Source organism: Camelus dromedarius, chromosome 10, assembly GCF_036321535.1.
Source record: "Camelus dromedarius isolate mCamDro1 chromosome 10, mCamDro1.pat, whole genome shotgun sequence".
NCBI lineage: Eukaryota > Metazoa > Chordata > Mammalia > Artiodactyla > Camelidae > Camelus > Camelus dromedarius.
In genome coordinates, this window is record NC_087445.1 from 43,639,992 (window position 1) to 43,664,645 (window position 24,654).

The 24,654-nt window shown below is 41.6% G+C and overlaps 1 protein-coding gene across 6 annotated transcripts in view; it reads left to right on the forward strand.

Annotated features, from left to right (window-relative positions):
* TLE4 (TLE family member 4, transcriptional corepressor) overlaps positions 1-24,654 on the forward strand; it is a 137,813-nt gene that overhangs the window by 97,521 nt on the left and 15,638 nt on the right. For all 6 annotated transcript variants that reach the window (XM_010978082.3, XM_031449926.2, XM_031449922.2 and 3 more), the window contains 6 exons: positions 20,282-20,401; positions 21,375-21,428; positions 21,922-22,074; positions 23,251-23,383; positions 23,724-23,917; positions 24,423-24,499. In XM_010978082.3, the coding sequence (XP_010976384.1) occupies positions 20,282-20,401; positions 21,375-21,428; positions 21,922-22,074; positions 23,251-23,383; positions 23,724-23,917; positions 24,423-24,499 (731 nt within the window). The remainder of the gene's footprint in view (positions 1-20,281; positions 20,402-21,374; positions 21,429-21,921; positions 22,075-23,250; positions 23,384-23,723; positions 23,918-24,422; positions 24,500-24,654) is intronic.

A 24,654-nucleotide genomic window follows, 5' to 3' on the forward strand; every position in this document is an offset into this window, starting at 1 on the left:
GACAACTTAAGACCTTTCCCTTGCATTTAAAATCATAAACTTCAAAATGCTCCAGCATCTGAGAGCAGTGAAATAAATGTCTCTGGGGTGGAGATGCATGTCACACCATGCAGACCCCCGTCTCTCGTCTCTTGGCTCCTGTTGAGTGCACCCTGAGGAGAGAGTGCCAGACACTTGATATGATTGTTAGGGTGATAATCTTTAGATTATAAAAAATACACGAATACACCACATTCTTTTGCAGTCATTTAGACCAAACTGAGTAGATGTGGGCAGGCTTTGTCCCACAGGCCAAATCTGTTTCCTGGTTCTGTGTGTGTACGTGTGAGAGAGAGAGATTTTGCATTTTAAAAGATTGTAAACAAAGAATATGCAGCAGACACCTTATGTGGCCTGCAAAGCCTAAAATGATTATTGTCAAGCCCTTTACAGAAAAAGTTGGCCAACCTTTGATCTAGACCATTAATCTAACTCCCAGCTCACTCCTGGCTGCTCTTAGGAATTCCTTCCTTCTCGGTCCCTATTCTCCTTTGTCTTCAAGAGTCTCCTGACTTGATGGTTGTTCTTCCAGGACTTAAGTGGTACTTTTCTTCATGAAATGATAACCCTTAAAGATGCTTTTTATCCCCTTCTTACAATCTCCTCAGGAGGAAATTTAAATGAAGATGAGATGTAGAATTAAGCTGAGCATAAACATGAATTTGAGAGTTGTTCTAATACTCACATGGGGAGAGAATGAATTACAGAGCTTCCGTGGTGCCTGTCCTGGCTAAATCTTATGAAGGTTATCATTTCTCTGGTCCCTTTATCTTCAGAATTCCTTTGATTCACAAAATTGTGTACATGATTTGAACACCAATAATTATTTCAAAAATACTCATTGCATTTGAAAGATTTTTTAAAATAACCATATCTAAATTATATAATCCTGGAATATCAATGTAATTTAGGATTCATACTGTGAGCCATTCTATTTTTTTTCCTAAATTATGTTAGTTACATCAATATATAGTTTTTATATCTTGCCTTTTTACTCCACAAATTGATAAAGTATGAGTAATCTCTCTGACCTCGTCATATTCTCCTCACTTAACGTCGGGGTATTAGTGAAAAGGAGTTGAGGTCTGGAGTCAGACGCCCTGTATTCTGATACCAGCTGTAGTTCTCTCTGTGTGACCTTAAGCACTCACTTAATCTTCCTAGAGTTTTGTTTGCTCATCACTAACATGGTAGTGTTAATACTATCCTAAGTTTTAGGGAGGGCAGAAATGATGATATAGGTAGAAATGATTTGAAAATTATATAGAGTGCTTTTCATACGTTAGTTGGTGCTAGATAAGCAATAATGAATTTATGATAGTTTACTATTTATACATGTCAGTTCATTTCTTAAGTATTACAAGTCAAAAGACTGAAAACCAGAAAGGAATGAGTTTGCTTTTTAATGCACATTATTTTCCTTTATTCCTAGTATGGACAGCTTAAAAAGGGGATGGGGCATTTATTCCTATAGTATATATTCTTAGCTAAATGATTATATCAGTTAGCAATTGCTGTTTAATAAACCTTCCAGAATTTAATGGTATAAAAATAAAACTATTTGTTGTATGTCATTAGTCTTTGTGTTGGCTGCAGGGGGGAAGTTCTTCTACCTGGGCTGACTTGGCCGATCTTGACTGAATTTGCTCATGTGTCTACAGTCAGCTGGGTGGCCTGGAGTGTTTTCAGCTCAGGTGACCTGGCTCTCCTTCACGAATCTCTTGTACCCACCCCTCCAACAGGCTACCTAGACTTGTTCTTCTGGCAGTGGCACAGTCCAAGAGAACCTCTCTATGCATCAAGTTTGCTACTGTACCATTGGCCAAAGCAAGTCACATGACCTAGTCTAGCAGCATGACAGAGCACTACCATATGTGGGTACAGGGACATGTGAAAAGTGTGGCCATTACTGCAGTCGATATACACAGTGGTCTTAGAGGTAAAGGGAAATCAGCCCAAGTGAGAACCAGATTATAGGCATGTGAGTCACGATAATCCCCTGTTCTTGAGAACACCTTGCATAATTTCAGTGCTTACACACTCCCATTCCTCATCACTGTACCAGAACCATAGCAGCTTCACCATCTGACTGCTTTGCAGGAAACAGCCCACACCCAAATATGTACCTCTTGTGTTTTAAATAATACAAAGAATATTGTTTCCAAGACAACTTTGATGAAATGTCAGCTTTCACTAGGTTCTAAACCCACATAAGAAGCATTGTTATCCTCATCCCTGCTGGGTAATTTGTATACTGCAGTAGTTTGTTTGGAAACATGCCTGTTGTTCTTTAAAATATGCTTAAAGCTAGATTAGAGAGCAGATTTTTTTTCTGTTTATGCAAGTTCATTTCTGAAGCATTTAAAATAAAGAGTTTGGGCATGTATGGTATTTAAAAACCCTTCACATGATGTTTCTAAAACAGATCAATTTCAGCATTAAAATGTTAGGAATTCAGCCAAGGAAAATTCAGCTTGGATTGTATAGCTGTAATGATAATGTATTATAACCATCTTCTTTGAAAGTGATTGTACCAGCAGAGTTGAACCTGGTGAATTACATAATTTAAGAGTGTTTGCCAGAATACTGTTGTAGGGGGATTATTCAAGCCTTTCCTAAACAACAGCAAAATGAAAGATGAATCGAATTACGAGGTACTTAAATCACAAGAAGGGTCGTCACCAAATATCTAAAGATAACTCATTTGAATTGAACAGAAGGTCATATGTCTGAATGTCAGTTATCGCACTTAAGTACTTGGCAGAAAATTAGGATGTAAGAGAGTGTGATTTCGTTTTTTAGCTACTTTGGCTTGAATTAAAAATGTCTTGAGTTTGCTTATTGCTTACCCAAAAAGCATTTTCAAGTCAGAAGTAACTTCATGATGGAGACCTTATTGATTTCAGATATGTACTTTGAAACAATTAAGAAAATGTATGTATCAATCACATCATTTAGGCATATCGTTAATCTTTTAAGAACTTACTTTTAAAGGAAAGAGCACATGTATTCTTAGTTCATCCTGAACCCAGGAGCCCTGTGTCTCAAGGGGCCACCCATTTTGTAAGACATGTTTGTGTCTGTCGCATCTTGTCTGCTGATCCCTCATTTATTCAATGTCTTGAGTCAGAATGTTTTGGAGGGTCAAGTTCATCATTTTCCATTATAAATATTATTCCTTTGGAGAAGTGCTACAGGCTGAATTCCTTAGTATTTCCAAAGGTGGAGTTGAAGCAAGACTCTGAAAGAAATGAGAAGAGAGTTGTGGGGAGGGTGTTGTATGGAGACCTTTAAAAAAGGCACCGCCTCTTCCTTGACACTGAGGCCACATGAATGTAGTGGGAAAGTCATCGTGAAGAAATAGCTCCTGAGACACCTCAGTGGCATTGTCATCATTGTTGGGTTGTGGGCAGGGAAGTACATAAGGTGAGAAAGAGAAGAAAGTCGCATGAAGACAAAAGCAGAGATTGGAGCTGTGCCTCCACAAACCAAGCAGTACAAAGGATTGCCACCATAAGCTGGAGAGGCAAGGAGCGATTCTTCCCTAAGCCTCCAAAGGGATCAGGGCCCTGGACACCTTGACCTCAGACTTGCAGCCTCAGAGAGCTGAGAGAGGAAGTTTCTGTTGATTAAGTCACCTGGTTTGTGGGAATTTGTTTTGGCAGCCCTAGGAAACTAATATAGCTCCCAAGAGTGAGTTAATTTGCCAGTTTTGTTCCATCATCAGTGTCATTAGTAATTGCTGTATGATGCTAAATACAGTGATGATCTGCATATAATAAGTCACAAAACTGTTACCTGTGAAACATTCTTAAAAAATTGTTATTCAGTGGCTAGCTAAGTATAGGCAGTGTACTTCAGGCTTTGAGGATAAAGTGATGAAAAAGACAAAGAAATGCCTGCCTTCCTGGAGCTCACATTTCACTGAGAGACACATTCATTATACAAATAACAGTTGTGATGAGATTGCCTCATTGGCTTCTTTTAATGTGGCCTGCATTCTTGTCCCCACCCCCCACCCCCATTTTTTTTTCATCCTCTGAAATCCTGATTGACCTGTGGATCCAACCTTATGAGATGCAGCAAGCCTGCCCAGGCTTCTCACTCCCTCGTGGGTTTGGGTTGGTCTGGCCACGTGTGGTTATGCAGAACACGAATCACAGTCCCCAGAGTTGTGCAGTCCACAGATGGTGGCCCCAAGGATGCCGCATTTTCTCTCTTGTCTCTCCCTTCAAAATATAAAATGGAGATCTCATAACTTTTCTTTCTGGACATTTGGGGTTTTGTTTTTGTTTTTTTTGCTTTTACACATTTTAATATCCTTTTCATCTTTCATATTTACAGAGTTTGCAAGTTTTCACTTTGTACATGTTTGATGGAGCCCTTGCCCTAAGTCAGACAGATTTGAATCTGTCAGTCCTAATGAAGCAAGCCCCTTTGTCATTCCCTTGACCCCATTTGCATCCTCTTTTATTGATAATGTCTTGCTGCTGTCAATGCAGGTTTGGTTTCTTTTCACAGTATGCAGGCATCATTTCCTGTGCCTCTTATTAAAATCAGAGGATCATATCTGCCATGTGTTAGCTTGCCTGAGTTACTTCAGCCCTGGAAATTCAGGTTTCTTCCTGTATAAAGTGAGGAGGTTAAGGTAGACAGATTATTTCTCAAAACTTTTAATGAGCATAAAAAGCAAAGATGTTGGTTAAAATGCAGATTCTGATTCACTAGGTATGGGGCGGACCTGAGATGCTGCATTTCTCGCAAGCTCTCAGGAGATCTCCACGCTGCTGGACACTGGACCATCCTGTGAGTAGCAGGGGACTAGGTGATTTCTCTGGTCCCTCCCAGCTAAAGATGAGAACTTTCCTGCTTTGTTTGGAGAGCCTGTTGGTAGCTGTGAGCTCATGAGAAGGCTCACCCGTGGTCTTCCTCTCCCGATACTGTTACCATCCCTGCACACTGTGCTCTGATGGAAAGGGCAGGGTATACATGCTCAGTGCCATCCCATAGTGCCTGAAAGGGCCTGATGTCTGCAGTTCTTGTTTATAGCTTGGCCCTTTTCTTTTTTTTTTTTTTTTTTCCCCTCATACTGATGCTAAACCCCCTGTCTAATGCATAATTAGCATTAGCCTTCAGGTTACATAGTTCTTTTTGTGGCTATTTGCCTTGGGTTTCCCCCATTCCTTCCTCTCACATAATGGTAGATTTGTAACCATCCTCATAACTATGATTAAATGTCTCAATTCTTTTGCTTTATGTGGCGTTCTTGGCCACTTAATTACACTGCGTTAAATGGTATGTTGTTGCTGTCAGTGCAGTTGGATTGTATTGTGGATAGAATCTTGGGATATTTTGAAAAATGTTCCTATTATACAATTTGAGCTTGTAAATAGAAGTGCTGAGCATGCATAAATGTGCTTTAAGAAATGATTTCTTTATTACTGTTTAGTTGAACTGATGGTGACACTAAACATCAAGACTTTGATGTTTTATACGGCATTCTTCCCCAGTAATTAACTTCATTAGTGCAGTTAATTACTGGGGAAGAATACCGTATAAAACATCAAAGTCTCGATGTTTAATCACAGCTTAAAAAAGCACTTTTATACTCTTCAATTGCCAAACACATTCCAATTAGCAGAAGGAAGGTCAGAAATTCTGTTTTCCCTCCTCTGGTCTTCAAAGCTTTTCCTCACTCTGTTCTGGTTGGCCATTGGTTACTGGTTACTTGAGCCCAAGTGTTAATCTAGACAAGCTGACAGTGGCATGTGGAGGGCGAAATATCCTCCCGCAAGCTATAAACCAGCATAACCGAGAAACTCAGTTTCTACAAAAGGCAGTGAGGACTTCTGTGGTGTGCTGATGGGGGAAATGCAACTCACAGAGTAATGGGTGTTTGGTATTTTCTTGTCCTGTCTAATGTTATTAATTTAGAGTCCTCTACGTTCCTGTATGTTACCGTATGTTGCCCTTCTGGGCCACTTCTCTAAGGTCTTCTGGGTGTATTTTCCTAATGAGCTCAGACGGCAAAGCCGAGGAAACATACCTGTTGTAAAGGGGTGGTATGTAAGTGGAGATGCTTCATAGTTGGTTTTATGAGTTCTCAGATGACAACATTGCAGTAGTCAAGCAACAAGAACAAGAACTTCTCAGGTCATTCCCCTGTGGTGTGTGCTGTATCAGTTTTTATTGTTTTCTTAAATCAAGCGGAGTTTACAATAGCAATAATGTAATTCAGATAAGCAATTATTGTAATTGACCTTGGCGATGAGTATCCTTGGCTTTTACCACAGTTTGCTTAATACCTGAGGATAGCCAATTATCTCATAATTCCCACTTTATTGAGATTATTGTTTTAATTATGGCACTCAAAATACATCACTTTGTCAGCATTGTAGAGTTGTGCATGGGAACGCCGCAGTCAGGCCTTCGGAAATGTGTAGAGCATCCAGCCTCATCTAGTGATGTGGTCGTGATTGAGTTTTTTCTCTCTCTCTATTCCAAACTGTGATTTTGAAATACATTATTTTTTACCAGTCAAGTGTGGTTCATCCTAGGGAGAACAGCCACAGGGAGATAAAAGTCTAGGATGCGTCACTGCCGCTGAACTCATTGTGCCGTCTGGAAGGGCTGGAGGTGAGTCGGTGCTAATAGGTAGGCGGTTCTAATTGATGAGCAGTTCTAATCACAGGAGTCACGGCTACTGCTGCCTGTCTGAATATGCCATCGGTCTCAATGTTAGAATCACCTGGGGGCTTTTAAAATTGCCTAGTCCCACCCCTCTGATAGTCATACTTCATCGCGCCAGGCGAGGGGCACAGGTGGAGCTCTCTGGTAAAGCTTTACAGATGATTCTGACCCTGGTGATTGAAGCCAGGGAGGTCAACCACTGCCCAGTCCTTGAACTGTTTGCTCCCTGCCACTTGTCCCAGCCCAGCCCATGACCACATCCATGGGAAATGACACTTTTTAGTCTTTGCTGCACTGTGTACTATTCTCCCACGTTTCCTCCCAGACTTAGCCTAGCCTCTTCACGTGCCTGAAATGGCCTCAGTGCAGGTTTGGGCCCTGACAGTGCTTCTTTCTCCTTCCCAGGCAGTGCCTCGTCTGCCTCTCCCATGGGAAGTCTCAGTGGATAAATCCCACCCCTTTGGAAATGGTCACTGTGCTCTTATAATCCAGTTTTCTGTTGATCATGGAAATAAGACTTACAGTCTTTTCAAGTTTCTTTGAGTAAGGATCAGCATTTATTCTTTAGCATCTGTCTTATACACCTGGTATACCACCTTGTGGGGTTTTAACTCTGGTGGATTAGATCAGTGATAAGCCTGGAGGATGCTGTTCACATGTGCCAGGCAGTCCCAGGAGCCCCTTCAAGTTAGGAACATTCTCATGGGATACCTAAGACTCCTGCCTTTCTTTTTGCAGTACAAACCTACATCAGACTGCACGTGCATAAAGATGACATCAGTATATTGACAGACTTGATTCTTTTCCAATTACATACATGTATTTATACCTGCATAAACACATACTTACATGCATGCGCACACGTATATGTTAGTATGAAGTCAGTCACTGTGTTATATCTCTACATCTCTCTCAAATCCATCCTCTTCTTCCCTTCTCCACCACCCTCTCTGGTCCCAGCCACTGGCATCTCCCCTCCACTGCTCCCCCTCCAAAGCTCTGTTACCTGTCAGGCCCATATAAGCCCATGCTAATAGCACTAGTAAAGCAGGGACATCAAAAATGATGAAAGTTCAGCTTTGATGTTCTGATTCCAATTTTGCTATTTCAAATTCAGCATTCATTGTAAGTTTTCTATTGTACACTTAGTATTGTTTTCACTTTCAATTATCAAGGGTAGAAGTAGGCAACATACTCTTTTCTGTTCCTAAGTGCTTTTAAAAGTCTTAACTCTGACTCTGGCCCTCCTCTAACATAGAACTTCTCAAGGATCTCCTGAAATTTTCAGAACATGTGTGCCATCTCATTGTTCTCCTCCATTGGCCCTTAGAATAAAACACAGACCTCCCCGTGGCCTGCTGGGCCCTGCGCAACCCGGCCCCTCCCTCCTCCCAGCATTGCCCCTTCGAGCGCCACCTCCACGGCAGGCACCCAGCCCTTCTGTCCCTCCAGCATCACTGCAGGCTCCGTGGGCCTGAGCGCCTGCTGCTCCCTCGGTCTGCAGCAGTCTTCCTGGCTGTTGACATGGTTGTCCAGCTTTTGCTTCCCCTGTCAGCCTGCATGTTGTCTCTTTGAAGGGACTGTCCCCAACCACTCTGTCGTTATTTCATCTCAGTCTTACCATCCGCTTTGTCTCCTTTGTTGCACTTTGCCATTTGCACTTATTATTTTATTGACTTCTTAATAATTTCTTAATAATAAGTTACTTTATGTTCCCTTAATTAGAAAGAGTGGAGTTTAGGGTCCTCAGCCCTCCTTTTTGTTGTGCTCCAATCACTGCCTAAGGGCCCAACAGCGTGCCTGGCACAAAGTTGATAGTCAGGTCAGGAGCTGATGATCTTCTGTTCTTAACAAGGGGGGTGGATGCACACTGTGTTCTCACCACCCCATTAGCCCTAACACCTCACTCCTTTTGGAGTTATAAGTGAAGTTGCAGTCAAGTTGGGGTTGTTAGTCTAGTCTTCACTCTGTCACCCTAACTCAAGATCATGCTAGAAGGTATGTTTGGTGTGTATTTTACAAATAAGGGAAAAGAGTAGAATTTCTGAAGAGGGCACCAAGACAAGAGGGCAGCTAGTTCCCTAGACTGGAGAATAGCTGTTGAAATGTTTGAATCTGGACAAATAGAGTGACTTTTCCCCAGAATCCGAGGTTTGAGGAACTGCCCATGACCCTCTTTCAGAGGAAGGTGAGAGGAGACATCTCTCTCTGGGCTTCTGCTCCCCACATCGGGTTGCTGACAGAGGCTTGGCCTTTGCCCTCTGGGGCAGATTCCAGAAATAAACAAGAAGGAAAGAGCAGCATACCTGCCACTTAACATCATTAGCTCATCTAACCTTCATTATCATCCAGTGGGACAGATACCCTTATCTCCATTTTACAGGTATGAAAATTAAGGCCTAGAAGATTAACTTGCTGCCATCACATGTCTAGTATGTGCCGGAGCTGAGGTTTGAAACCTGAGCACTCTCATACCTTGTGATTATTCCATTCCAGCCCCTTTACTCCACCCTCCACAGACTGCAAAACTGTGCCTTATTCCCTTGTGTCCCCAGTGTTGGGAACAGCCAACACAGAGTAGCCATTTAGCCAGAGTTGTGGGACTGGGACGGAATCCCAGAGTCACAGCTCAAGGCTCTCTTCAGATAGAGGAATAAAGCTTCATTTTCCCATCCACCGGCTAGTATTAAAAGCACTTCTGCAGAATCACCCTCGGCTTCCAGTGGTCTGACTGGCTCTGTCAAGTTTGCTAATGGCCTCTCTGTCTCACTTTCCAATCCCACTGGAAGGAAGTCCACGGCTGTGTGTTTTAGCACTTTATCAGGGGCTCAAAGGTCTGTGACATGACACTTGATTAATCCCCTGCTCCTGGACTCTCTTGTGCACACTAGGTTGTGGGACCTCCTGCACCTAGATTCCTGCGCACTAGGTGCTTACAGACCAAAGGACTAGCAAGATGATAGGCGGCTGGCTGTGTTAGCAGAGGGCTGTCCCGAGATGGGATTTGTGTGCACGTGTGAAGAGACAGGAGGGACACTCATACCACAAAAGTCACTCATTCCTTCAGCAAAAACTGTCTGGACTCTCCTTACAAGAGTGCAGGATTCCTTCACGCCATTTTTAGTATTAAATAGCAAAAGCACACTGCCGAGCTAAATAAAGTTCTTCCTTTTTAATACAGTGGTGATTGATCGCATGGTGTTCCCCTCATTTCTCAGGGTGGTGAGGCAGAGTATTTTCCTCTGGTGTGGCTTCCGTGTGCTGCTGTTACCGCACCGTTTAGCTCGATGCCAAATTGCAGTTGGCTCCGTTCAGTTCTGTTTGCCCGAGTAGCGCTGTAGTGATTAAATGTCACTGGGTACACTGAGTATACAAAAGTAATTAACCTAAAAGCACATGTTAGAATAAGGGTCAACAACCTCTTTAGCCCTTAGTGCTACTGGGAAGACTAAGTACTGACAGAGATACTTCTGGCAGGGCAGGCGGGGCGGGGAGGGGAGGGGGCCAGACAGGAGAGAGGAAAAGTCAGCCAGAGCTGCGGAGCTGTAGGCACAGTTGTCAGGGGTGGCAGGCCAACAGCTCTGAGAGTCTTATGTAGTTCCCGTATAGTTTAGCTCTCTGACCTCTGATCATTTGAGGAGGGTGCGGGCTGTGATTAGATCCTGACCTGACTCTCAGCCTTGGTTAGTGGAATGCTGTGTCCTGGTTAGCCCAGAGTAATCTTGGCTCACCCCTGGTGAATCAGCCTGTTCTTGCAGTGTTTTATGTGTTTGGTCAGTCCTTGCATTTTTAAATCTAGTTGTCAAACGAAAGCTGCTCCTTGAAATCAATTCTTTGGACCGATTTGAAATTGTGTCTCTTATGTATCTGTGTCTCATTTGTTTTCATTCCTCAGTATACTGAAGTCACTTTCTTAAACTGATTGATATTAATGCTTTATGTTGCTTTACGTACTAAAAATCTACGTAAAACTCTAGTCATCTATGCCTTAAAAATCTATGTAAAGCTTTTTCTTTTTCTTTTTTTTTAAGTATTATATCTGTCTGCCCTATATTTGGCTTTTTCTTTCATCGCCTGTGTGTGGTGACTTACTCTCTAGGAAAAAAAATGGGAGTACTTTTTTCCTTTGCCACAACCTCCTTGGGAGATAAACATTTCAAAGAGATCTCCAGGGATCTCTGTTCTCTAAATGAGCAGCCGCAGAAAGAACTGCTGATGCCTGCATTCTTCACGTGGTGGGTCTGACAGGCAGGGTTCATTTAGAGCCTTTTCAGTGGTCAGACGAGTAAGATCGTTTCTCCCTGTTCGCAGACAGCTGATGAGTACATGATGAGAGACAAAGAAGAGGGGAACCAGCTGAAGAATGTCTCCCTCATGCAGAAGAGCTAGCTAGCTCTTCTAGAATAAGAAAAATTGGTGGCCTTGATACATTTATGCAACAACAAATATTTATTTCTTGGGTGCCCCGCCCAGAGGTCAGACCTCATGCTGGCCCACGCTCTTGATTGGTCAGGGAGCAAACAGGGAAAAGGCACCACCTTTGACCATATTCTCTACCTGGCACCATTGTGACCTTTGTTTCAGTTTTATTTTTTGTGCTGCTTCCTCTTGCTGTCATTTTAGCATAGTCCTGAAGATTGTCTCATCAGTATGTCGCTTTCCAAATTACCACTTGTGAAGCCTGCCTCCCTCCTTTGGTTGTACCTTCTGCATGCGCTTGCACCCCTTCTCCCCCCACCACCGATACCCTTCTGACTAAGACAGTCATTGTATTGAGTGCTGAAAATACAAGAAATAAGGCCCAATTGTACATGCATTTTAGGAATAGGAATCTCTACCCTCAAGAAAATGAAAATAATTTAAAAAATGGGAACAAGTAAGACATGCATGAGTGTTGGTGCATGAACAGTTTAGGTTTTGTATTCATTCATTTGTTCAGCAGCCCAAGTGCATGGTCCCTGCCTTCATGGAACTTTTTAGTCAAGTAGAAGAGACAACCAAATAGTCACAATAATGGCCATGACACAAATGCTAGGAAGAAGTAAAAGGGACTGTGATACAGATTTCCAGGAGGGATCACCTTGGATAGCATGGCCGACAAGACCTTTCTGAGAAGGTGGCATTTAAGCTGAGACATAAAAGGTGAAAAGATGCTAGCTGCTCAGAGGCTGGGGAGGAGAGTTCTTGGTAGAAGCCGGCACTGAGGGATGAAAGAGTATGGTGTGCCCAGCACTCTGAGAAAGAGACTGTCAACTGAGATTGGAGACGGTAGGCAGCAGCCAGATCAGGCCTGTACTTCTGTGAAGCGCCAGATGCTTGTATGAATTGGTGTTGATTCCTATTGGGACTTTAAAAAGTTTTAAACCTGTGTTACCTAATATGGTAGCCAAAAGCCATATGTGGTTACTGAACACCAGAAATGTGGACAGTTCAAGTTGATACGTGTTTTAAGTGTAAAATGCACACCAGATTTTAAAGACCTAGTTCTTAAAAAAATAAAATGTTTCATTAATAATTTTGATGTTGATTATATGTTGACATATTTTGGATATACACATGATTTAAATTAATTGGACCTGTTTATTTTTAATTTTTTTAAAAAATGTACTAGAAAAAATTTAAATACATATATGGCTCTCATTACATTTGTCAGTTCAGTTCTGGAATGTAACTCAGTTTGATATTATAATGAAGGACGTTAGGACCATATTGGCTAAGTGATCACCGAAAACTATTTTGCCCTTTAGAGATGTTATGAAGAAGACCTGGAGTTTGAGATTCTGATTAGCAGCCTTAAGACTGTTAGGAAGACTACCTTTAAATTGTTACAGTGTCATTTCCTCTCTGTTCCTGCTGAATTACCCTCTGATATTATATAGAATATATTTGCATACATAATACATAAGAATATATATGAGGCACTGTGGAGTTAACACTCTTTGGAAGAAGAAAATGTTTAGCCTTTCAAATAAATTAAAACAGTTTACTGGAAAAAACAGCAACATGAAAAGGTTTTCTTTTCCAATAAATTTTAATAGTTACTAAAATGAAAGTTCTGGTCCATTAAGATACAGCTTGCCAAGTCTTAAAGCTGAGTCACTTTTTTCTCTGAGCACCTACCCTACTTCAGCTTCTTTCAAAGCAGCTGTTAGAAGTGCGTTGATATTTTGATTCAAGAACAGAGCACAGTACAAGAATGAGTCTAAAGCCAATTCACCTTCCCAGAAAATGCAGGAAGGAAATTTTTGCCTGCCCCAACCACCCCCACCCCCACCTTTGTTTTTAGGGCAATCAGACTCATATCCCACATCATATTTGTCAATAAGACTTAGTAACATTGATTATAAAGCAGTGGGGGGATGATGATTTAGGATATATTTTGTATCTTCTTTCAGAAGAAGGTGGCAGGTTCACGTGACTCTAATTTACTTAGTGACTGCCTGTAAGTTTTGTAGCATCTGTATTAGGGGAGGGAAATTCTTGGTGGACAACAAATGCATATAGCAATGTTAGGTCTTGCAAACTTTGAGGCAGTCCATTGGATTGAAGAACATGAAATGGCTTTTGGGGGTGATTAGACAGTTTAAAAGATGTTAAGTGACTTCTGTGCAGTATTTGTGTGTACTTCGCCAGTTTTATTACGGTTTCTGGGAGACTGTTAATACTGTACTCTAATAATCAGGAGTGAGATTACGTGATTTATTCAGCCTGTGCTTTGGGCTCTCCATCAGTGGTCATGGGATGTACTTGTCCCCTCTCATTCCCCCAGTTGCTTCCTCATTTGACCCACAGTTTGGACCACATGCAGACAGTGGCTCTCAGGAGAGTGAAGCCAAGGGGCCTATATAAGAATCAAACCTGTATCTTTGGTGTCAAAGTCTCATGTTCCAGCAGTTCAGCTCACCAGCTAAAGTAATTGTATTTAATGAAATTTCTGGGGTGGAGCCAACAGCTTTATTCCAGGAAGAGGAAATAACAGTCAAGAAACCCCAAGAGGACATTAAGATAATGTTCTAATTTAAAATCAATTTTATTGATACTTTATAAATTATTATGGCATTTTACCCCGACCACGTAATACGTAATGCTGAAGCCTTGGAAACAAAACGTGAATGACTAAATATTGCAGTGCTATGTATTCTACTGCATGAAGGAAAAAAATACGTAGGACTTTTGTGTATTCTAAGTATTTTTAATTCATACAGCCCTAATGGAGGGCATGGTGTGTATTTCATTCATCTTTGTATTTTGTACTTAGTGGTATTCAGTAAATACTTGCTGAATGAGTCCATAAATGGACTAAGATTGTGTGGTGGTTTCCACATTGGCCAAAGAGGTATATATATAGATCTTCATGATGCTACAAACTGTGCACCACAACATGCATTTTCCTCTAGTCTTCCCTTCTAAGAAGGTATTCCTATTATCCTCATTTTACCTACTGGAGAAATGGAAGCTTGAAAAGGTTCACTCACTTGGCAAATGGTACAGCCCGGTCTTGAACCCAGGGCTGTTTGACTCAAGTACCCATAGCATGACCATTGTGGATACTGCCTCGCTTCCTTAATTGTTCCACTGATTTAATGGGATTTTGGTCATCTGCAAAATAAGTTTATCTTGAACCGAGCTTCTTGTACAAGGAGAGAAGCAGAAAGGCAAAGACAGTAAAAGACCATTTTAAAGAACATGTTGTTCACAAAATGTTGTAGAAGGTGAAACATTTATTAAGAACAGACTCATTACTTTATATGGAGATTATATTAAATCTTGTTTTAACAAGGGCAGGCCTTCAGAAAGTCCTAGTCATTTTTGAAGGTGAATTTTGATTTATGTTAATTTGAAAAAAGCAAGTTCTGTGAGGGTTATATACAGATTGTGTTTTCAATGACTTCCTTAATTAAGCAGTTTATAAAAAATAAAAGTCTTACTGTAATGAGTAGTAAACTGACAACCAGTGACTGGCTCAGAGCCCTACCATTGTATAGGTTTTTCACCACCAGCATGCTATAAATTTAAGCTAATGTGCATAAATTTGCATGCACTATGAGTCAGTATGTAAGATGTGTGCATTTTGACCAAGTAATTTTCATTCTGGTTTTTATATTTAATTTTTCCCATTTGAGGATTATTTTCTCCATCTCCCTTGGTTATTTCCTTATAAATGAGATAATAAATGTTGAAATGTTTTATTAGTAAAAAGGACTCTATGATCAGGGAATAGAAACATTTTGTGGGATACTGTATAATAAAATCTCAATCAGAAACGGCCTGGGATATAGTACTGTTACTTTGGTATAGAGGTTTGTTCACGATACCACCCTTACACTTCAGAACTTGTTGAAAGCGTTTCATAACCTGGGAATGCTCTGAGGTCTCATGACCGCAACTGACTCTGGGTGGCTAGGTTCGCAGGGCTTCTCCTGGAGGCCCTTCTACTTGGAAAGAGGGATGAGCTGAGTCCCTGCTGGTCTCGAGCAGCGCCAATGTCACCAGTATCCACTTCTGTTCTAGACAGTGATCTTTTGCAGAGGAAGTGATAATTGAGGACTTTGGTCATGGCATCGATAGTCAACAGGGCTCTGGGCCCGCCTTCTCCATCGTCCCCACACCCACTGCTATAAACAAACTCTCCCTGAATTGTCCCGGACCCAAACTAATTCCTGTCATGAAAGAACTACAGTTATGGTAGCAGTATATGCATCTTCTAAACCAGGCTGGTTTTAAAAGAAGGGAAACTTTGGACAACAGATGTAAAGTGGGGACAAGCCAGGACTTGCAGTCACCTTAGCCAGATTTTCGTGGTGCCCTCTGCCCTGTCATTCTCCTCTTTATCTGTTTGAAAACGGATTCGCCCTTTGGTGCCAAGGAGATGGGGTGTTTGAAGGCCATAGCAGTTGAGCAGACAAACCATAACAAATGAGGTTTTTTTAGAATTTTTGATCATGGTTGTCCACTCGACCTTTTGCGTATTTTTTCTGGTGGGGACCTTGTAAGTGGGCAGGGACATCTGAGCACTGCACCTGTGCGAATAGAAAGCAGAATTAGCTTGATGTGCATTTGAAATTGACTTAGTCCATCATGGAGGTGGTATTTATAATCCTGCCTGCAGTATTGAACCAAAACCTTAATTGTTGAAAGGAGACGTGTTTTGCTTTATAGCGGCCTATTGAAACCCCATCATTATGGGCCATCTGAATATCTCTGCTGAAAGGCAGTGCCACCCAAATGCCTAGAATAGTCCTTACATAAAGCTTAAAAGAGAAGATCCACACTAGCTCTGTAGTAAATAGAGGGCAGCACTCAGTCACGGAGCTGAGGTGCTATTACTGGGACTGTGCCTCGTACTTTATGTGGCTTCTTTCACTTAGTCCTCAAAGCAGCCCAGCTGAGGGAGTGGGTGGGGTATTAACTACAGACTACAGACTGATGGAGACTGAGCAACATCCCCAAGGCTATGCAGCTATTAAATGGAAGACTGTAGACTCAAATCCAGGCAGTCTGACTCCAGAGAGAGGCTTGCCTGCTAGTAAAATCTGTGCTACCCGTTATTAAAATTAACTAATTATAACAATGCTACCTATTTTGGGATGGGGAATACTTTGTAGAACTCTTTCTCATGCAAAGTCATCTTTGATCTTGAGGTGGCTGAGGAGTCGAAGTATAGGGGCAGGGCCTCCCCTGTAGATTGCTGGAGGGCTTTGGTTACAGCATCAGTAAAGGGTCATAGAGGACTCTGCGCCTGCTTCCTCCGTCCTCCCCGCCCCCACTGCCATAAACAACTCCCTGTGAATGTCCCTCCCCCAGACTAATTTATGTACTCAATGAAGTACATTTAAAGGAGCAGCTTTACGGCAGTCTTAGTTGATAGCGTAGGTCAAGTCCAGGTTGGATTTCAAACTAGGATCTAAAATTTTTCTCATTTTGAGATAGTATGATATAATATTGGGAACAACTGACTTTAAAGCGTATCTTTTACTAACAAAGCAATTAGGATTTTCATATAATAAGACATTTTTATTACTTTTTTCTTGTTAAACCATTCACTTTTAAGGTATTTTGTCCTCACCAGATTTGGCCACTGCTTTCTGATTGTGACTCATTGTTCGTAACACATTTGATGGTATATTTATATGATCAAACTGTAATGAGAAAGATTTATGTTTAATGTTTCTAAATTTGGAGATTTATACAGAGTCATAATGCAAGCTGCAGTAAGTTTCTTATGTTGTAAATTAGAAAAATGTCTAACCTACCTAAGCTTTTAAAATAACAATAGAGAAATAAAAATAAGCTTTTCTTGTAAAAGTGTGACTTTGTCTTTATCAATATTTATTTAATTCCTCTGATTCACGTGCCCAGCAAAGATCCAAATGGCCTTCCAGTGGCAGAATGGTGGACTTGTAAGATTCATGATGAGAGTCTGTGCCAAGTCCAATTTGACTCTAGGCAATTATGTTATTAGAACATTGCTGATTGCTCCAGTGCCTATTGTACAACTTAACCTTTAAATGCTAGTGATAATTAACTACTTTGTCATTCTACCAGGAACTTTCAACATCTGACTCTGTTCTACAGTAAAATTCACAAAATACTGCCCACAGCACCTGAAATAGCCAGTTTTTTATTTATTCATGTATGCCAATAAGTAACTATAAAGATGTAAGTAAAGCATTACCATTTATTATTAGTATTAACTTTTAAAAAAGTATTTTTTTCATTGTTCAGAAATCAGTTTTTCCTGTTAGACAGATTTAGAAATAATGTTCAGTATAGTATCAAGATCAAAAGGCTCAGATAGTTGTTAATCGTGCACACGTGCACTCAGTTTTTCTTTTTGTAAAACACCAAATTAGTAGGATGAAGGCATGTAGAAGAAGGTAAAGGAGTCGGTAAAGAAGGGGCAGAGCTGCCATATTGCCAGTGCCCTTGCCCCAGAAACCCAGAGACTCGAGTGGGGACTGACCTTGTCAACAAACAGCTATAAATTGATGGAGAGTGTTGCATTCATTGGGTGAACAGAATGTTAAAGGAACAAAGAGAGATGAGTGATTTATTCTGCCTGACACTGTCTGAGGGAGCTTTGAAAGGTGACGTTAGAGCTGGTTCTCAAGAATGAGGAAGATTTCAAAAGGGAGATACTGAGGGAAAGGGTAACCGAGGGAAAAAGGCTACTGATGCAATGAAAGTAGATGGAGCACTGGGGAGCCGCAAGCCCATAGCTCTGAGGTAAGGCGAGGGCCCTGGATTGGGGCAGGAAGTGAAGGGCTTTGGAAATCAGCTATACTCAGAAGTTTGGACTTTTTTTTCCTATGGATGGTGGGAAACCTTTTTGTCATTTTAAAGGAAGGATGAATCTCTGGGAAATGAATCCCAGAAATGTGGAGGATAGAGACCGGAGAGAAGAAAAACTAGATACAGGGTTCTGGCATTAAATACGGCAGGTAGTGACTCACAGAGGATGTGTGTATACATGATTCCAATGGAGTAATGGTCAGAAAAATGTGATTGCATTGGGTCATGGTGTGAAAGCAAAGCAGAGAAGCGTTGAACCGAGTCCTGTGGCCTGGGAATGAGAATTGGAACTCAGTGGAGATCTGGGAAAGTCAAGAGAAGTCCACTTTTTAAAATCATTTGGCTTCTGATGTTTAGTTTCAGTCTTTCGCCTTAATGAATAATGCCTGCCATTCAAACCTGAAAGTGAATGTTCGATAGTTGCACGGTTGGTGCATACGGGTGGAGTCATCTTATAAAATCTTGAGAGGGACTGACACAGGAAGGAGAGTTTAGAGCTCTCCAGCCCTTGTGAGTGGGAACCCTCTCACTGAGCCTTCTCGTCCTCCTCCCCCTCCAAGCTCCCGCCCTGCGCCCCTGCCTTTGGAGCCCGTGGTAAAGTTGCCATCACCACAGCTGACCACTAGGGGAGTGATCTCTTGGTAGCGATACTAACCAAGGCATGGAAAAAGTCTACTGGTTTTCGTCTAACAACAGGCTTTGAAAGTTTAGTCACAAAAGAGAGTGTGTCATTATTGATTCAGTGGCAGTAAAACAGAAATATAGAGCCCAAAGTTCTGGATATCACACTGCCTTCCATAGTTACTTACAAGGCTCTTGTAAATTTTGTGCATCTTTATGAATGTTAATTATTGCTAACAGACTACATAAAGGGGAAAAAGTACACGGAGTTAATTTTATATAAAGTAAATGATGTATATAAAGAGTTAAGTTATAAATGAGGAAGAACTTTACTGAACAGTTTTCTGAATTGATTTGGATGCCAGGCAAAGAGTGGTGGTGATTCTTTGTTCTTCCCAGGACTTTTTTTTTCCTTTTTTCCAAGTTTTCTTTCCTCTGCCCTCCAAGAGCAGCGTTTTCGCACCCCGACTGGGCTAATTTAGTCCTGGGGGGTCCTGCCCTAGCGCCCTGCTGGGGCCTTGGCTCCTTGGGCCTTTGCAGTCCTCCCTCAGCAAGTCAGCCCTGCTCTCAGTCCTGCCCCCTCTCTTACACCTCACCTTTATTTGGAGCTTCTGTTTGGTCTGTCTGGGACTGAGTCATCAGCCAGTTTTAAGGGCAGTTCCAGTGTTTATCAATGCTTTCTTTGCTTAAAACTGTGGATGAAGAAGTAGTCATACCATCTACTTGTGGCCAGTAACCACCTGTCCCTAATGGCAGACAGACTCGTTCTCTGTGCTTCAGACCTTGTCAGAGGTGTTTGTTTCCTGTGTGTGGTGCTCCTCCAGTTGAGAACTCTCAGGAGTGGCCTGAGCCCATACAGATTGCCCGCAGTGTGATCCCCAGAGGGAGGGACCATCTTTCTCCATTCCCTGTCCTAGTGGGGTTCCTGGATTTCCAGAAATTAAAAAGAGAGCAGGATCATGAAAACTCTAGCAGTGAGAAGAGGAATGAAGTGCATTTTTGCAGGTGTCGTTGTGTTTTTGTTGTTTTACCTGCCATCCTCTTCTCCCAGGCCCTCAGTTTTCGAGACTAAGCAAAATTCTGTAAATATGACCTTTGTGTCACATGATCACCATATCTGGGTGCTTAAATCCCCAAAGAGTACCTCACCTTTTTTTAAATTGAAGAATTGCTAATTATCTCTCAGGCCAGACTCTATTCAGTTTCTCTGTAGAGGCTTCAAATCCTGGCTTCCCATTAGCCAGCAGATTTGGAGGTAAAAAAAAAGCCAGTCTTTTCTTCCTCCTCTTTCTCTTGTGTCTGCTTCCTTTCTCAACATGGTATAAACTTCTCCTTTAGACCAAAACCCCCTCTGCCTTTTGCGTTTGCTCTATTCCCTGTCTCCCTTTTTATTCCTTGACTCCCTTTGTCCTGTCTCTACTCTGTCCTGTTCTTTCCTTTTCCCCCTTTTCTTTTTCTCCTGTTTTTCTCTCTGTACCTCTGTTCTCTTTCACCTTGCCCCCCTCTCCTGTCTTCTTTAACATCTCTGAAGTGTGTACCAGTGAACGAAAAGGAAATACAGCCTCATGTGATTTAAAAAAAAAATCGCATCATTAAATGGCTGACCGTTTCTCAACCCCACTTGCCTTTCTCATTCCAGAGCTCTTCGGTCTCCCCGTCAGCCAGCTTCCGAGGAGCTGAGAAGCACAGAAACTCCACAGACTACTCCTCTGACAGCAAAAAGCAGAAAACCGAGGAAAAGGAGATCACAGCTCGTTATGTATGTTCACTCACCTTTGCTTCCGGGGAGGCCGTTGACATTACTTTCTCATTAGCAGCTTTTTACCCTCTTACTATGACCAGCCAAAACTAGAACTTAAGACAATAAATCCAAGGAGAGAAAAGTAGTTATTGCAGTTCTAGCTGTGTCTCAATTGGCTGAAGCCTGTGTATGTGTGGTGAGTGCACGTGTCTATGTGAGCCAGGAAACGGTGCTTTGTCTGGCTCCGATAGAAGACCTGGGCCTTCTGTATTACTTCTGTGGATGTACTTGCTTCCCTCTGTAAGTTTCAGGGGGGGGTCGGATTTTTTGTGGTCTGCTAGAAACGTTAAGGAAAATTGTAAAATCGTAGAAAACCTGTTAAAATGTCTACATGGCCTCCCATGCTGAGGAATGTAGCCAGTTGCGTGGAATATAAGTTACAGAGACATCCAGATGTGTCCCAGGCATGGGTTGAAGCTCATTTTCCTTCAGTGGCTGGTTCTGCAGGTCACTCAGTGAAGGGAGCAAGCTGGACAGGGTTCCCTGGTGTGGAGGCGAGCAGGCTCCGCTCTGCTTCCCGCGGGGGGCCCTACAAGACTGCAGGCCTCGAAAAAGCTGAAATCTTGACTTTTCATGTGAAACCTCTCAACTTTAAAATTGTGGTTACTTATCCAGTTTTTTAAAAAACCCTGCTAGAACAAATCCTGGCCATCTGTAGGCTGGATTATGTAGCCTTGGCGTGCTAGTTTGCAGCTGATACACTAGAGGAGCAAGGAAGCCATAAGATGGAATCATCACATTACCTACCTCATAACATCATCATATGAGGATTAAGGAACACAGTACATTGTAGAGTGTTTTTAGCACTGTTTGGTGCAGTTCATTTTTATAAAACGTGGAGACTTAGCTAGGGTAAATCTGGCTGCTTTTTTTTTTTTTTTTTTTTTTTTTTGCTGGGGGAGGAGATAATGCTTCTCAATTGTCAATGCAGGACAGCGATGGTGAGAAGAGTGATGACAACTTGGTGGTTGACGTTTCCAATGAGGTATGTTTGTGGCTCATTTAACTTCCTGCCCTTACCCAGTTTTAACAGTGACTAGTGTCCAAACAATTAGTGTCCACAATGTTTTCTTAATTTCTAAAGGGACCTACATTTTATCTCCCTGAAAAATTTATGTATTAATGATCCTTTTTAAATTGCTCTTGTTTTCTATGAAGTGCAAGTGTGTTTTGTTACCACCATAAATGCACACCAGACATCTGTGGTCAGCCTACACGTCTCATTGACAAGTGACTTGCAGATCTGTAGAGTTTTGATTTTTGTTTCTGTTTTAAAGAAATACTATAAATATTGTAATATTTTCATTGACCTCGATACTGAACATTTTCTTCAGCAATTCGATGAGTCTCACTATCTATTCCAGAACATTTTTCACTTCTAAGCTATTGAAGACTTTCAGCTAGAAACGTCCACACCAAGTACTCTGGCATTGTGCGTGCACTGTGCTGCGTTTAATACCCTCGGTGTTCCTTTGTAGGATCCTTCTTCCCCTCGAGGGAGCCCAGCACATTCCCCGAGAGAGAACGGCCTGGACAAGACACGTCTGCTCAAGAAAGACGCCCCAATCAGTCCAGCCTCAATCGCATCCTCCAGCAGTACTCCTTCCTCCAAATCCAAAGAACTTAGCCTTGTAAGCAGTTTGTCACCATCCTTCTTAAGTGTTTCCTGTTTCAGGATGGTTAGGTTTAATTATTTTTAAAATTTGGTATTTTCCTATAGGACTTTTATTTCCAAATATATGTGTATATTCAGTATTCAAGTTTAATTGACAAATGTAGTTTGGGAACAGAATGGGTTCACTGACTTGTCGATGATGGATGTTTGTTTTATGAGTCTTTTTACAAGGATAGGGGAGGGATATGGGGAAATTGAGTGAAATGTGTCTCAGCGAAGATGAAGAAATACACACTGGGGTTACAGAGATGGTTTTGTCACCTGTGGTTTATGGTAAATTTAGTTTTTGACTTGGATATGATTTTGTTTGAATTACCAAGCTGTATATGACTGCAGTAATTTTCCCTTGCTATCTAGAAAGTAATCTGTCATTTATAAAAGTCTACCTTGACTCACACCACAAATCACAAATGCGAAAATGAAACTGCAAGTCAGGGTAATCTTTCCTATACCCCCTTCTTCTGTGACTGTGTAGTTAATTGCATTTTTATGTCATGTGTCTTCCTTTTTCCTCACCAGTTATTTCCTTGTAACATAACATTTTTTTTAAAAATTCAGTTTCAAGTAACCTTTTGAATCCATAGCTAAAGGAAAGGAAATTCCTCAATTTGTCTGCAAATTAGGGGGATGTATCTGGCACAGGGCTGGATGAAGGTTTTTTTGGTTGCTTTCTCTCAGCCTTCTGGTCTTCTTGTAATGGCACCTCTGTGCTGATCTCTGTGATGATTCAGGCTTGGATCTTTTTTAATGGGACCTGTTAACCAGAGAGCCTCTTATAACACGAACAGTACACCAGGAACCCAATGGAAACCACTCAGTCTTAAATCAAAGCAGCCAGCAAGTGACTGGTCACATCAGGACATCACGATTTGTCAGCCTCTGTCTGACTCAGACCAGTTTCCTGGAAATGGTCTCCTCTGCCCCAAATTCAGCTTCGATTTATGTTCTCTCTTGGTTTTGTGGTCTCAGGGAACTCTTGTTTCTTTGTTAGCTTCTTTAAACTAATGAAAATAAAGGCCAAGCTGAAGAATCTTTTCCATTTCTTTTTCCTTTCCTTCACCTTTTAAAATATTTAACATCATTGTTAAAACTGTGTTCTAATTACCAATGTATTCATTACATCTCTTGTTAGAATGAAAAATCTACCACTCCTGTGTCCAAGTCCAATACCCCTACTCCCCGCACTGATGCTCCCACCCCAGGCAGTAATTCCACTCCCGGACTGAGGCCTGTCCCCGGAAAACCACCAGGAGTTGACCCCTTGGGTTCGTAAGCAAAAAGTTTCTCTACACATTTATGCTTTTTGTTTTTAAAGAAATTAAAGAGTGCAATACATGGAAAGGACTAATGACCAGCATTGAGTAAATGGCTGTTAAGAGTTATTTAATCTGAACCAAGTGCCTGGCACTTAGATCTGACACATAGTGGGTGTTCAGTAAAGCAAGGTGAATGCGTGAACCTTGATGAAGGCTTGAGTGACTTTTGAGAATGTTAAAATCAGCTTATATAAATTATGGATTCTATTTTTTAACTCATAAAAGAACGTCTTACTTATTCTTTTCCTGTGTCCTTGGTTTTTCTCCTTCCTTCTGTTTTGGTCTGTAGCCTCAAGCCTGAGGACCCCCATGGCAGTACCCTGTCCGTATCCAGCCCCGTTTGGCATCGTGCCCCACGCCGGAATGAATGGGGAGCTGACCAGCCCCGGGGCGGCCTACGCGGGGCTGCACAACATCTCCCCGCAGATGAGTGCGGCCGCGGCTGCCGCGGCTGCGGCTGCCGCCTACGGCAGGTCCCCGGTGGTACGTCTGTGGGCTCTTACAGAATACAAGTGTTTCAGGGCTCAGACGATTGGCATACATATTTTTTTTTAAGGTAGTTGATATATATAATTTGAGTATTTATCCGAGGAACCTGTACGTATTTACAAATTAAATGACGTGCAATTATATTGTGAGATTTATTTTCTTTGTAAGGTGAGGGAATTTTTAAATTTTATATTCCTTTTTTAAAAAAAATTAAACCTACAGAAGTAGAACAAATAATATAATAAATATAACAAATCCTTTACTTCCATCATGAACTTTGATAATTCTAATTTTTTGTGTGTATGTGTTCCAGCCCCAAATATGTTACCATTAAATCATAAACATCTTACCATTTCATAAATAATTACTTCAGTATGTATCACTAACATCTCATTTTTAGAAGATCTATTTTCTTAGAATTTAGAAAGATACTGAATAGGAGGAAGTGAGTTAATATAACTACGTTTGTTTTCATTGTTTTGCTTGGGAAAAATTTTAGGTTGGATTTGATCCACACCATCACATGCGTGTGCCAGCAATACCTCCAAACCTGACAGGCATTCCAGGAGGAAAACCGTGAGTACCCACCTCAGTGCCCCGTGCTCACTGTGTGTCTGGGCTCTCCCTGCCCCTTTAGACTGAGCACTGCCAGACAGTGTTGGCAAGTTCTTGTGACTTGCGTTTTGTTTCCTTGCGAAGTATTTTTCATTTTCTCTTAGCACAAGAAGAAA